The sequence below is a fragment of the Chrysochloris asiatica genome, unplaced genomic scaffold (genome assembly GCF_000296735.1).
Source record: "Chrysochloris asiatica unplaced genomic scaffold, ChrAsi1.0 scaffold00035, whole genome shotgun sequence".
In the NCBI taxonomy this organism is placed as follows: Eukaryota; Metazoa; Chordata; class Mammalia; order Afrosoricida; family Chrysochloridae; genus Chrysochloris; species Chrysochloris asiatica.
Genome location: NW_006408553.1, coordinates 4,792,920 through 4,807,796, shown reverse-complemented (window position 1 = coordinate 4,807,796; position 14,877 = coordinate 4,792,920). Strand labels below are relative to the sequence as shown.

Here is a 14,877-nt window from a genome sequence, read left to right as displayed (position 1 = left end):
TATCTGTCAACTGAGTTCCAGGTGGTGTTGCCACGTCTGTCAATCTCTGGTTGTTGTCTGTTCTTGCTGATTTTCATTCCAAAGAACTCCTTTTAGGATGTGTTTAAGTGTTGGATTGGCTTTGACAAAATCTCTTAGCTTCTGTTTATCCTGAAATGTTTTGATTGCACCATCATATTTGATTGACAGTTTTGCTGGATAGACGATTCTTGGTTGGCAGGTTTTTTTTTAGGGTTTTATATATGTCTCCCCATTGCCTTCTTGCCTGCATTTCTTCTGAGAAGTCAGTGCTTAATCTGATTTTCTTTGCTTGCCTTTGTAGACAACACTTCTCTTTTCCCTGGCTGCTTTTAGGATTCTCACCTGGTCTTTGGTTTTGAAGAGCTTGATTGTGATATGTCTCAGTGATTTTCTTTTGGGGTCTATCCTTCCTGGGGTTCTTTCACCTTCTTGAATGTTATCTTCTCATCCTTCAAGATGTTAGGAAATTTTTCTTCCAGAAGCTCTTGTACTATCTCTTCTGTGGACTTCTGTGATTCTTCTTGTTCTGAAGTGTCGATAATTCTTAAATTATTCCTCTTCATGTTATCTAGCATGAATCTTAGACTCTTTTCAGATTTTTTAATCCTTTTTTCTGTTTGCTCGTCTATCTTAGCAGTATTGATAGATTTGCCTTCCAACCCGCTGGTTCTGCCTTCCATCTCTTCCATTCTACTTAATTGCCCTTTCAGTGTGTTGTCCATTTCTGATATTTTATTATTAATCATCTGGACTTCTTCTTGCAGGTTTTGTATTGTTTCCAATGCTGTGTCTGTTTTGTTTGATTCTCCTGTAGCACTTTCCTGACTTCTTCCTTGTTTTCTTCCACTTCTTTTTGGAGCATTTGAAGTTGTTTCCGTATCGTTCTTCTGAATTCCTTCTCAGGCAGATCCAGACTTTCTACTGGAAAGTCTGTGTCTGCTTCCAGCTCATTTGTCTCAGATACTTTTTTCTGGTTTTGGACGTGTGTTGAGATCTTTAATTATGTTTTCTTGGACATTTTCAGTAGTTATGTGGGTTTTTAATGCTTAAATGGATGGATGAAGCATTTTGTTAAGCTTACCAAGTGTCACCTGGTGGATATGATCTGGAGATAGACTTCCCTTTTCACATGTAATGCCTAGAAGCTGGTATTGGCTCTTGTCCACATGGTGGGGTATTACAGAATATGCTTGTAGCTTGGCTATATATGAGCACAGTTGCTGTCTCTTCTTGGGTAAGTCAGGAGGAGAATGCTCCAACCTCTGGGAAAAGAGTAGGGTGAAAAGGACCAAAAACAGAAACAATATAAAAACATAGAAAACACCAATCAAAAACAAAAATAGAATTGTGATTGGCTGTCCAGTAGCCTTTGCTTTGCTGGCAGGGTTAAAGGGCCCCGCCCACGTCAACGTTGGAGCTGTGTTCCAGAGTCAGATGTCATAAGAAGCAGCCTGCAGGTTTCCTCTCTGTGCCTTAGGAAAACTGTGGGTGCAATGCTGGACCCTTTTGCGGGGGTGTTTCTGCCTGTCTGAATGTGTCTGAGCTGGTCAGTGAGGGTGTGATCAGAGTGAAGAGGAAATTGAGTTGGAGACGACTCACAGTAACCTTTTGTGTAAAAGAATAAAGCATTGGCCAAATCTGTCCCATCTTCATGATCATCCATATGTCTCAGTCCAGTGTTGCTGCTCTTGTGTCAATCTATCTCACTGAGGGCAGCTCTTATTTTTTTTCTCTCTACTTTACCAGACACAGTGTTCTTTTCTAGAGTTTGGTCTTTCCTGATGATATATCCAAAATAAGTAAATCCCCAATCATCTATCCATTTTGACCTACTGTGTCATTGTGGAGCTGTAGGATAAGCACTGGACTGCTAACCACAAGGTCGGTTAGACAGGCTTGCTGTGAGTCGGAACCACCTCTCCAACACTTAACGGCAACAACAACATGATGCTGGAGGCTGTGATTCTGGAAGCTATGCCACCAGTGTTTCAAATACCAGCAGGGTCACCCATGGGGAACTGGTTTCAGCAGAAGTTCTAGATTAAGACAGACTAAGAATAAAAGCCTAAAGATCTACTTCCAAAACTCAGCCAATGAAAACCCGCTCAATGGAACACAGAGAACATTATCTGACATAGTGCTGGAAGATGAGCCTCTCATGTAGAAGACGCTCAAAATAGGACTGAGGAAGCACTGTGTCCTTAAAGGAGAGTTGACCTTAATGATGTAGATGAAGTAAAGCCTTTGGGACTTTCATTTACTGAAGTGGCACAACTCCAGATGAGAAGTAGCAGCAGCAAACATTCCTTACTCTCATGTGGTAGAAAAAAAGATTTGTTTAGGATCTAGCTAAGAGCTGAAACATAAAAGAAATAACCAGAAATTCCAAAGCACAACATCAAACTACAGAAATTAGTAAAATGAATATAGACTATGTAGATGCTGAGAAGGTATATATTTAAAGAGTAATAATTAGAGATGTGTAGATTTGGAAAATGGAGTCCTGGTGTGGCGCTGCGGGCTAATGTGTCAGACTGCAAAGTCATTTGAACTGCAAGGTCGGTGGTTCAAATTCACCAGCTGCTCCTTGAAAACCCTATACAGGGTTGCTATGTGTCGGAATCGACTCAATGGCACTTAACAACAACAACAAAAAGATTAGGAAAAGTGTCCTACTAAGGCTACATTTTGGTTCTGCTTTGAAAGATAAGATGTGTATATATATATATATATATTTGTTGTTATTGTGAAGTGCTGTCAAGTCAGTTCCGACCCATAGCGACCCTGTATACTCATAAATCCTAAATAGCCTTCCTTGGAATAAGTTGCTATCAAAGGTGAAGGGAGTCCTCAATGAAAGTCATTTATTTATGCAAGCAAAGTACAATTATTTTTTCTAGGAGCTTTGCACATGGGTCCCGGTTAGTGAATGTGAGGAGTACCTGGGTAATACAAATAGTTAATGTACTAATGTTCTCAGCTTCTAACTGTAAGGTTAGAGGTTCAAGTCCAGCCAGAGTTGCCATTGAACATTCCATGGCATAATTGTACTCTGACACACATTGGGTCACCATAAATTAGAGTCAACTCCATGGTTACTGGTTTGATTAGTGAATGTACAGTTGCTTCTTCCCATGGTTCTCGGACACTTCCATTTGATAATATTTTGCCAGACAAGTAGTCAGATTTATGGTTTTCTTCTTTCTTACTTTTTTGGTGTTCAGACCACTTGTTGCTTTACCTTTGAGTACAAGCCATTATTAATAAGTATTTAAATGGACTCATGGGACAGACTGCAAAGTAATAATACATATCTTTAGTTTTAAACTATAAGCTAAAACTTCCTGATGATTTAATGTAGAAACAGCTCTCTGGACAGGGAGTGCCTCTAATTTAAATGAGTATTAACTTGAAAGGTGTCACTTTCCTAGTTTAAGCTTTGTCAGTTCTTGCTTAGCCAGTTGCAGGAGCCTCCTCCCACTGCTCACTTTCTTGGGGTACCTTTTCTCCCCCATACACTCTAGCCTTCCCTTCACCTTCCTGTGATAGTAATGTTTGGAAAATATAGATTTCTTCCATTTTCCCCAAATGGTTATGGCAAAAAGCTCGTGGTATGCTTGTAATTGTTGAACAGTCTGTCTGTAGAGAGGAGGAAAATAGCCCTGATTGGTAGCGCTTGCCAATTTCCATGGTATAAAGACTCCCACCAGGGTCTGTTTCAGACTACCAGTGTGACTTCACTGAACACAGACTGGGGACGAGATGTGGATACTCTGCTCTTAGGAGCTGGGACCAGTCGACTCAAGCATATCCTTGCAAGTCCCGAGACCTTGTTAGGATTCATTGTCCTCCACAAACTGACTCAAACTGATTACATAGAAAATGTCTATAAACCCCAGCACTTGGAGAATAAGCAGCCAACAAATGAACCAGTTACTGGACACTTAAGCCACTTCTCTGCCAAGTAAACATACCTGCTCAATCTGCTAGTGCCAGCTTTCCACTCCAGTGCTGTCTCCTTACTATTTTAACGCCTGGCATCTCCTGAGGGCCTCCCATCATTTAAATCTGCCGACTGTTTCCTTGTGTTCAGTGTGATATACTGTGATTCTAGAAGCTTTGCAAATGTGTCCCGGTTAGTGAATGTGAGGATTCCCTGGGTACTACAAACTGGGTATACTGATACCTGCTCTTATCTTCTCTGTCCTCCTTCAAAAGTATGGGGGGTGGGGGGAGTGTGTGCTGTGGAGTTGGTTCTGACTCATAGTGACCCTGCAGAGGTTTTCCGAGGCTGTAAATCTTTACGGGAGCAAAAATCCTCATCTTTCTCCCATGGAACAGCTGGTAGTTTCAAACTGCTGACCTTGAAGTTAGCAGGCTGATTTGTAACCACTGTGTTACCAGAGCTCCTCTTCAAAAGTATGAGGAGACTGTAACAATTTCCTGAGAAAATTCCTTGATCATTTAGTTCTATTTTTCTACAAGCTTTTGAAGTCCCCTTATGTTTTACTAGTTGCCTGCATTTTAGTTTAAACTGAAGTTGCTGACTGAGCGTAGATTATTCTGTGCTTCCCAACATTCTGTTTTTATTTATTCTGCAAACATGCACTCACTGTGTACTAAAAATAACAGTGACAGATGCCACTTAGGGAGCCTTCCCACAACAGGCAGGGAGCCTGTGGTATCCACTTAGCACTCACAAAGGTGAAGAAGCATGAGTATGTTCATTTTACAGATGAGACATTTGGGTCAGAGAGAGAGACAGAGACAGACAGCATACCCTGCTCAGAATCCCACAACTGCTAGATAACAGAGACTGGCACTCAAACCCCAGAACCTGAGACTGAGTCGTAGCCACAAATGCCACCAGGAGACTGGAGACAGGCTTAAAGGAGGGCAAAGAACCCAGGGTTAGGTGGCAGGTTCCTAGAAGAGAGAACTGATACCATGGGATACCTACCCTAAACAATTGTCAGTTATGATGAAAGGGAGCTTAGAGAGAAATGTAGGTCAGTACAACTCTGGGAGGAGATAGCATTGAGTCCATTCATAATTGAATTCTTTGGAATCTGTGACTCGGAATACCTTGTTACTCAAGAAATGGGAATTGACTCAGCAGTGCTGGTGCTGATCTGTGCTTGGTACTACCTGTCTGTGTTGTCTTGGGCAAGTCATTTCACTACTTTACAAAGAAGCCTACCAAGAAGAAGTGATAACGGCTTTCTTTCTGTCTGTGCAGTGTGATCACCAAGTGCTCAGACCTGAGAGAAGGGCCAGCAAGCCCTCAACTCAGTCACAGAGGCCCCTGCAGCTCAGGGTGTCTGCCACCCATGGCAAGGACCAGCCACATAAATGACACGGCCCACTGAAAAATGAAAATGCCAGGCCCTTGTTCAATATGATTAAGGATTTCAAGAGAGCAACAACAAAGCATTACGTGAAGCATTGTGGGTGTGTTGCTTAGTGGGGAGCCCCATGAATATATGTGGGTTGCAACTTCTACTCAGGGGCATTGCTGGTGAATAGGAGGCTGCTCAGACACAGCTTCAGTTCTTGGGAAGCTCTCCTGGGTGCAGGGGAAATGCTCAGCCTCGGCATTTGAGTATTATTTATTTTATTTAAGGCCCAGAATGCTCAGTAGGCAGGTGTCCAAGTCAGCATCATTAAACCAGAGAGGCGCTGACTGCCTTCCCAGCCTCCCCACCCCCTCTAACCCCCTGCAGCTGCAGGACCGCGCCTCCTCACATCTTTGGGGAGAGATGCTGGTTTGTGCTTTGTGAATATAGAAATAATCACCCCCATCACGTGAATCACCCACAGAGTTGCAGCTCTGGAAGCTTCCTGTGGGAGAGCCGGCCTGACAACTGTTCTTTTGTGGTGTATTCAGTGCTCCGCTGAGATCCAAGGTGGGAAAAGAAGAGCACAGACACCACAGAGAGAGCTGAGAGGAGGCCAGAAGGACATTTTAGACAATGACGATGGCACTTGAAAACCTGTCTGTGCAATCCAGGGCAGGAGATGTTTTTCTGTTAAAGTATAATTTTTATCTTAGGGTTTCTTCCCCTTCAGTTGTAGTCAAATATGTTCCACACAGATTCTGAGTGGCCTATCTTTTTAATGTTTGAACAGAACAGTGGGGCTCCTTATGTCTGCTGCAAAGGTTTCTAAGAAGCCACACCTTCCTTGTTAGACCCAGGAAGGCGAAAACGTTTCTGTGTCTGTTGGTGACACAATTTTAAGAGTTTTCACACCTGGAATTCCTGAGCCTCTACTTCACTGACAAGTCTCTCCTACTTGGAACATGATTTGGAGTCATCCTTGCCCTGGGACTATGCTTCATTCATTCACTGAGAAGTATTTATTAAGAATTTGCTGTGTTATGGAATCCCCCGAGGAGGCACACGTGGTTCATACACTGCCCCACTGTTAACCACTGAAAGAGCAGTGTTGCAAACTTGATGGAACAGTTCTACTGTGACATACGTGGGGTCAACTTGAGAGCAACTGGTAACTGGTACTAGGACTACTGTGTTGTATAGTACTGTGGCTGCTGGAGACACAGCTGTGAATGGGACTGTGTTCCTACCTCCCCCAGTTTAAGTGCACCAGTGATGGTGCACAAAGACAATCAACAAACAAACAACCCAATCCTTTCTGAGCCAGCGATGGTGTAGACAGGGAAGGGTAAGGAGGGCCGACCCTGGCTGGGAGGGTCAGGACGGTCACTCTGAGGAAGTGGCACTGGAGCAGAGAGAGTGGCTGCAGGTTCCAAGCCTAAGAGACTTAGTGAGCCTTCTGAGTAGTTAGTTCCAGGGCCAGAAGGAAGGACTGTGTGGCCACAGCGTAGCAAATAAAGAAATGAGATGAAATGAGTGACGCAGGCAGGGCCAGAGCACATAGGGCTTTTGAAGGCTTGAGTTTGGTGTGTTTTATTGTCATTGCATTCGAGTCATGGTGTGGCGCTATAGGATAAGTGCAGGACTTCAAGGTGGACTTGAACCACAAGGTTAGAATCTACCCAGAGCAATTTACTTCTGAAAATCAGCCGGAAAACTCTGTGGAGCCCTGTTCTACTCTGACACATGTGGGGTTGCCATGACTTGGAGTTGACTTGATGGCAGTTTTTATTTTGTATTTTTGCACAATGCAATCTGTTGCCCACTGGGCAGCACTTGTCCCACTCCAGTTAGTAGTGCTGCACAGTTGAGGGTTATGTTGTTATTGTTAAGTGTCGTTGAGTCGATTCCAACTCATAGCTACTCCGTATGGGGTTTTCAAGGAGTGACTGGTGAGCTTGAACCGCTGACCTTGAGTTTCAAACCAACCTTGCAATCCAGTGCTTTAACCTACAGTGCCACACCAGGACTCCATTGTGGGTGATAGTGCATCTGATATCTGAACTCTGTCTTGCCCTGAAATGATATGCTCTGGGCCCAATAAAATCACAGTCCACTAAGTGCTAAATTCAGTGAGCTCTTCAGATAGTGGCTTTTCCTGGCTTGCCAACTTGAATCAGTGCTATCAGTGCTATATAAACTAATGTTTATATAGCTCACTCCTCACCTCACAAATCAGTATGTCTCTATGGCAGGGTTTCCTGACGGAGGCTTACCCTGCAATTTGACTCCTTCTGCTCAAACCAGGCCTGGTTACCTCCTGATCTCCCACTTGTCTTTCATTTCATGCACTGGATGATAGCTTTTCCTGTTTCAAGCTTTCTCTTTTAAATTCCATGTAGACCTCAGCCAAGTATTTGAAGTTTGGGTATTGGCACGTCTCTTTAACTCCATTTTCACCCAGAAACTTAGAGGCCTTGTCTGAGTCCTGGCTAGCAGAAGGGGCACTAAGCTATCAGCTGCAACAGAAATGACACACCTGGTAAGACAGGTATGGAACAGAAACATTTTTTTTTTTACAGTTCAGTGGAACTTTTCCCAGAATTTCCTGCCCTGCCAAATCTTTCCAGTTGATACTAATGAAATTGTGTTGCCATTTGGGGGATATTGTTTAAACAGTCCTTTTGTTTTGAAGTGAAATTGGAGAACATCTGCCAGGGACCATTTTAACCAACTGAATTTTCCTTGATATTTATTTTCCTTACGTAATCTTGATGCATACTAACAGTAGTGAAAGTTTCTTGTACCTGTTGTTGCTGCTGATAAATGACACCCAGTTGGTTTCTGTAGACTGTAGTGACAAAAAATAAGGTAGTTTAATAGGTTGTAGTTGTTGTTAAGTAACGTGGAGTCAGTTCTGACTCATAGCGATCCTGCACAGGGTTTTTGAGGCTGAAAATCTTTACGGGAGCAGGAAACCTCATCTTTCTCCCGTGGAACAGCTGGTAGTTTCAAACTGCCAACCACTATTCACCAGCCCTTCTTTCAACCATTGGTTAAATATCTAGGAGCCCTCGTGGCATAGTGGGCTACGAGCTAGACTGCTTACCATAAGGTCAGCAGTTCAAATCTACCAACTGCTCAGCAGGAGAAAAGATGAGGCTTTCTGTTCCAGTAAAGATTTACAGCCTTGGACTCCTGGTGTGGCACTATAGGATAAACAGTGGACATTGAGCCACAAGGTTGGTGGTTCAAACCTACCAGCTGCTCCTTGGAAATCCTGTACATACTTGCTATGAGTCAGAACCAACTTGACAGCACTTAACAACAAACCTTATACAGGGATGTTATGAGTGGGAACGAACTCCAAGGCACATCACCATCGCCACCTCCAGTTCAGAATATGGTTACATTCTCGTCTAATAACTTAAAGGTTGATGTTTCCAACCTACCTGGAGGCAGCATAGAAGAAAAGCCTGGTAATCTGCTCCCATAGGATAGTTGTTGTCATTGTTGTTGTTGTTGTGAAGTGCTGTCGAGTCTATTCCGACCCATAGCGACCCTATATAGGGTTTCCGAGATGCTGCTGGTGAATTTGAACTGCCAACCTTGCGGTTCAAACAGCTTTGCAGCCTGGCACATTAACCCACAGCACCACACCAGAACTCCATAGGATTACAGTCAAGAAAACCCTATGGAACAATTTTACTCTGATGTACATGGGGTCTTAGTAGTTGGGGTGGACTTGGTAGCAGATTTGTTTTGTTGTTGGTTGTTTATGGAGATAAAGCAAACCTTCAGAAAGGTAGAATAATAGTGATATGATACATATTTGTATGTTAGAAGACCAAGAGCCTTAAGGGTGAGTTAGCACCTCCACCATATTTAGAAGGTCAAACGAGTATATGGGCCTGCCTGACCACGTTGGGACAAGACTCTGGGCCTCTCACCGTATACACTGTTTCTAATTAGTGGCAAGTAGAGTCAGGTTGTACACAGACCATGCAGATGTCCCAACAAAAGGGTATTCCCTGCTGCACCCCTACCTTCTCCCCTTCCCCCAAGGCAAAGGACTATCTTCTAAGCTCGTACGTTCACTACGAGAATGAGTCATGAAAAATAACTCTGATGATCTCACAATCATTGAAAGAATCACAGAGAAAAGCTGAATTATAGAGATGAAAGTTACATAAATTACATCAAGTATGAAATCTTTTCTTAAAATCTTAAAACCATTCCCTGAATTACCCCAGCCAAGGAATCTATAAATTTGAAAGAAAGAGAAAAAAAGTTTTGTTGCTTCAGCAAAAAACAAAACAAAACAAAAAACACTTGACGTTTCTGGCAAGGAAGAAGCCAACCAGGTCTGTTTGTAAAGACAACCATTTTTTGGATGGCCGCTGGCAAGCAGCTCTCTCATGCTGGCACCCTTGTTGTGTACTTTCTGGAGCACTTTGGTTTGGAAGGTGAATGACCTGCCTTTCTTCAGAACCTACACTTTGAGTGTCTTTTTTACCCCAAGTAGGAGTTAGCAGAAATCTGGTAACCCACAGAAGGCTCTGTTTCTTCCCCAAGGGAGTCCTGTTTGTGGGCTGTGCCAAGGTAGCTGAATTCTGACTTGTTCTCTATCCCTTTTCTCAACTTCCTGAGCCCTTTGCTGGCTTCCTGCCTGGCCCTGTGTGAGGGGCTGGGGCCTTGAATTCTCTCTGGCACTGCTCAAAAACTTACCCTTCTGGTTTGTTTTTTAGTGTGTATGTGTGTGTGTGTGTTCACGCCTACACCCTAGGAACATGCCAGCCAGAGGTGCCAAAAATCACAGAGCTCCGTTTTCACACAGTGGTGACTTTGCTATACTCCTCACTGTCTGAAAGGACTGGAATGCACACAGATGGGTGACTGTTTATCAGTGACGGGGCAGCTCCACACTTAACACTGCTCACATGAATGTGGGGGTACTTTTTATTCCGTTTTATTTTCACATCTTTCCTACTCCGATGGCGATGCCTGTCTTGCAGGTCATAAAGAAGGAGACTGGATTTTGGAGAGACTTTGGATTTGGGATGACCTGTCAGTATCGGTCAGACTTCATCAATATAGGTAAGAAAAAAATCTGCTTGAGAAAACTGCATCTCTACTGCCACCTAGAGGCCACTGTTCTGTGCATGGCTGAAAGGAGTTTGGTCCATATGCACAGGAGTTTAGGGGCCTAAGTGTTGCCATTTCCCCCCTCCCTCCAAAAAATGCAGTCCTCATATCTGGGACTAAGGACTGGGACAAAGAGAGCTGTGGGATGGCACGTTAGCCTCTCTGATCTTCACCAGTACCTCTCAGCAACCCCACATATTGAGCAAAAAAATCTGAGATAGAATGGAAACTGGTTACCAGAACCTCTGTGTCACCCACACAATCTGAGGTAAAACAGGAACTTGCTGCATGAAGGGAGTTCAGAGCAAGTCCTCCAGTGCCTCCTTTCAACCAGGTTGTCACTCACTTGTGAGCTTTCTTAAGTAGAAAACCTTGTACCTCCATTGCAGGGGGATCCATTTAAAAACAAAACAAAACAAAACAAGGGCAGTATTGAAAATTATGGAAAAGCACATACTGGGGGAAAAATGCAGACTTCTTTCTGTGGAATCTTCAAAATTCCTTGTGTGTGTCACTTCAAGTCCTGGCTGAATGTGCAGTCACTGATAAAACATGGACACACACACATTCCCAGGGCAGAGAGGTTGTAGATGACAAGACAAAGGCTCTCAGAGGCAGGAGGACCTCTCCAGGCCTCACAGCAAGTGAGGGACAGAGCCAGGATTAGAATAGAGGTCTCCTGCCACCCATGCAATACCACATCACCTTCTCATAGTGCTCCTTAACCATTATCACTCTGAAAAGACTAGAATTATAGCTTATCAATGACCAAGCCATGAACAAAAAGGCCCCAAACCCTGCTCCCTGATTCAGGAGCTAAAATGTACCAGGTGGACCCAGAGGATGGAGTCAGAGAGGCCCTGACATCTGGTTGATGCAGGAGGCTCCTCACAGCAGCACAGAGATGCCCATCCTCACCATCCCCAACAGACTTCCCATGAGCAGGCTAGTGTTGCTCTCTCCCTGTCTACTCTCCCTCGGTCCCTAGGCTTGAAGCATCTCCTTTTAAAAGCAATGGGTAGGAACAGTCCTCAATGTCTTTCGTTCAGCTGAAGAGAGTGAACCAGAAGGTATCACAGAACCCTCTAGGAAATCACTATGATAAAAAGGGGAAAAAATAACTTGAAAATCCAGCCCTATATGAAGTAGCAGAACCCAAGTATGCAGGTCACTGTGCAGTATGTGCTCCTCAGATACCCAGTAACTAGCTACAGGTGTTCTCAGATTTCTCTAGGAGAAATATCCTGAGTGGTTATGTGCAAATCACACTTCCAACATGGCATATGCTTCCCTTTGTTATTTGTGTAATTCCTATTTAGTAAGCTAGGATCATAACAATGATAATACTTAATCAGTTAGAGTTAACATTGCCCCTTATATTACTAACTCCTTTGGTTAAAGCATCTACTACACTTACAAGAAAAACAAGCAAACTCAAGACAGGTTAAATGACAGTTCAACAAGAACAAGGACTCAAATTCCAGTCCCCTGGAGTCCTGGTGTGGTGCTGCAGGTTAATGCGCTGGACTGCAAGGTCAGTTTGAACTGCCAGGTTCACCAACTGCTCCTCTGAAACCCTATAGTCAGAATTGACTCAACGACACTTAACAACTCAACTGGCTGGCATACTGGTTAAGCATTTGACTGCTAAATTGAAAGTTCAGCAGTTAGAACTTACCAGCTTTTACATAGGAGCAAGGAGGCAGTGTGCTGTTTACAGCCATGAGAACTCTATAGGGGCAGTTCTACTGTGATGAGTTGGAATTGACTAGAAGGCCATGGGTAACTCATAATTTCTTGACTTGCCCAACACTGAGGGGTCACAGATCACCCACATGGATGGTTCAGGAGGTGTGCTTATGGTTTCCCCATGCATGAGTCCCCTTTTCTGTGTCTGATGATGGTCTCAGTCAGACCTTTCAGGCTGGGTGAGGTCCCATGGTGCACTCTAAGAAAAGAAGATGCTTCAGTGCTCCTTGGAAGCTGAGGAAGGGACAATGACAACTGGAGTCAGTGATTCTTTGGCTCTGATTGGGACCTGGTAGGCTTTGGATAAGGAAAGGTGGGCATCTCAGTCTACAGAGGTAAAACTTTAGGGACCAGTACTCACCTGATGAAGGAGTTCATTATAAAATGAAACAAGAGTTTCTTAGAGTAGAACAGAATGGACTGTGAGGCCAAACCCAATTCATTGCCATTGAGTTGATTCCCAATCACGGCAACCCCACGTGTTGCAGAGTAGAATTGCTCCAGACCAGCAGGCCTTTTGTCTGCAGTATTAGTGGGTGAGGTCAAATTGCCAACCTTTAGGTTGGCAGTAGAGCACCAACCGTTCATGTCATCAAGAACCCTATGGCTTCTCTTTTAAGTGACTAATTTCAGTAGCCCAGGGTGAAAACAGCTTTTCAGGACATGTGTCCCTGGTTCGATTACACAGTTAATTGAAAATTCACACCCAACCCAGAGCCTCCTTGGAAGAAAGCTGGTGCTTTGCTTTATAAAAAAATCACAGCTTTGAAACCACTGGAGAGCAGTTCGATTCTGCAGCATGAATCACCTTGAGTTGGAAGTGACCATGGAAATTCATTTGTTTGTTTTAAAATATATGATCTATGAAAGAAAGTGTGCTTTTATAGGAAATCATCATTTTCCTCTTGGCATCTTGAGGTATTCCTTCATGCTGCAAGCTCCTGCTTTATTCTCTGTTTGCATGGGCAGGAAAAGAACACTTGTCATTGGGAGGTCTCAAGTTGAACAGTTGGGATGCTGCCATAGCTCTTAATCTAACTCTAGGGCTATTCATTAGCATTGCTGATGGCTCTTAAAACAGGAATATGTTTGGAATTGTTTGTAGTCTTTATTGCGGAAACCTGGTGCTGTCCGCCATGAGGGTTGTCTGTGTTCCCAGATTTCTGAAGCCACTGGCCAGGATGGACTTTTTGTAACTTGCAGGGGTTGGGAAGCGCACATCTGCTCACTTCTGTCAACCTGATTCCAATTCTCAGCAACCATATAACATGTGATGTCTCCTGAATGCCTCTTCATGCAGTGTTCTGTGCCTGTGCGGATCAAAACAAAAACAAAATCGCTTACCATCTCATGATGGCTCTGTGTCTGTCAGAGTAGAAAATTGTGTGCGCCATAGGGTTTTTGAGGCTGCAACCTTTCAGAAGACCTTTCATCTGAGGCAACTCTGGGTGGGTTTGAATGGCCAACCTTTTAACCAAAAGTACTTAAATGGTTGTGCTATCCAAAGACTCATTGTAGATCAGGGAAGCAAATATAGATCAGGAAATGCATGATGAGCGTAACTCAACTATATGCTCTTTCCTGACAGGTGGGTTTGATTTGGATATCAAAGGCTGGGGAGGAGAAGATGTGCACCTTTATCGTAAGTACCTCCACAGCAACCTCATTGTGGTGCGCACGCCCGTGCGGGGACTCTTCCACCTCTGGCACGAGAAGCGCTGTGTGGATGAGCTGACCCCGGAGCAGTATAAGATGTGCATGCAGTCCAAGGCCATGAATGAGGCCTCTCACGGGCAACTGGGAATGCTGGTCTTCAGGCACGAGATCGAGGCCCACCTTCGCAAGCAGAAGCAGAAGACAAGTAGCAAAAAGACATGAACTCCCAGGGGATGGGTTTTGGGAGATTTTTTTTTTTTTCCTTTTGCAATTACTGAAAGATGGACTGCAACAAGGAAAAGACTTTACATAAAGGGCAGCAGAAGAATTGAACTGATCAGTAAGAGAGACAAGGAGAGAGCCACCAGCGACGCCATTCCATTCTCTCTCTGAAAATCTCCCATTTGCCTGCAAAAGTAGCCCACATGCCCCTCATGAGGTGTCCTGATAAAGGCAGAATGATGGTGAGATTATGAGCCTGGCTGGGTGGAGGTGTAATGAGTATTGTTTAGTGTTTACAGCAGTGATATCTTTGTTTTCTAGTCACATTGAAGTATTCATGAATGAAGAACTGTTTTGTAAAACATTAATCCGAAGGAAAGGCAAGGGCATTTTGTCCCATATCAACGATTATATCAGTAGTTTCTAGGAATGCTCAAATATCAGAAGGCAGCAGAGGAGGCCTTGTGAAATGTGGAGATACACTCATCACAATCCTTGTGAGTCTATTAAGCAAAACCAAATGGACCAGAGAAAACAGAACACCACCACCAACAACAAAAAATAAACCATAAATACTGTATCATTGGCCCCCAAGATTAACCAAAAAGTAATCTGTTTGTTTTTTCTGTTGTACTCGTGACCATCTCCATTTTGTTTATTTGATTTAAAAATGCACTTTTCATTTTGCGTGGGGGTTACATTCTGCTTCTTCAGATACCAATTTGCAGGCCTTAACTAAGCAAGCACA

At 43.7% G+C, this 14,877-nt stretch overlaps 1 protein-coding gene across 1 annotated transcript in view; it reads left to right on the top strand.

Moving 5' to 3' along the window:
• CSGALNACT1 (chondroitin sulfate N-acetylgalactosaminyltransferase 1) overlaps positions 1-14,255 on the top strand; it is a 132,018-nt gene extending 117,763 nt beyond the window's left edge. Inside the window, exons 7-8 of the mRNA XM_006859909.1 lie at positions 10,373-10,454; positions 13,840-14,255. Of these exons, the coding sequence (XP_006859971.1) occupies positions 10,373-10,454; positions 13,840-14,129 (372 nt within the window). The 3' untranslated portion in view covers positions 14,130-14,255. The remainder of the gene's footprint in view (positions 1-10,372; positions 10,455-13,839) is intronic.
• Positions 14,256-14,877: the final 622 nt, after the last annotated feature.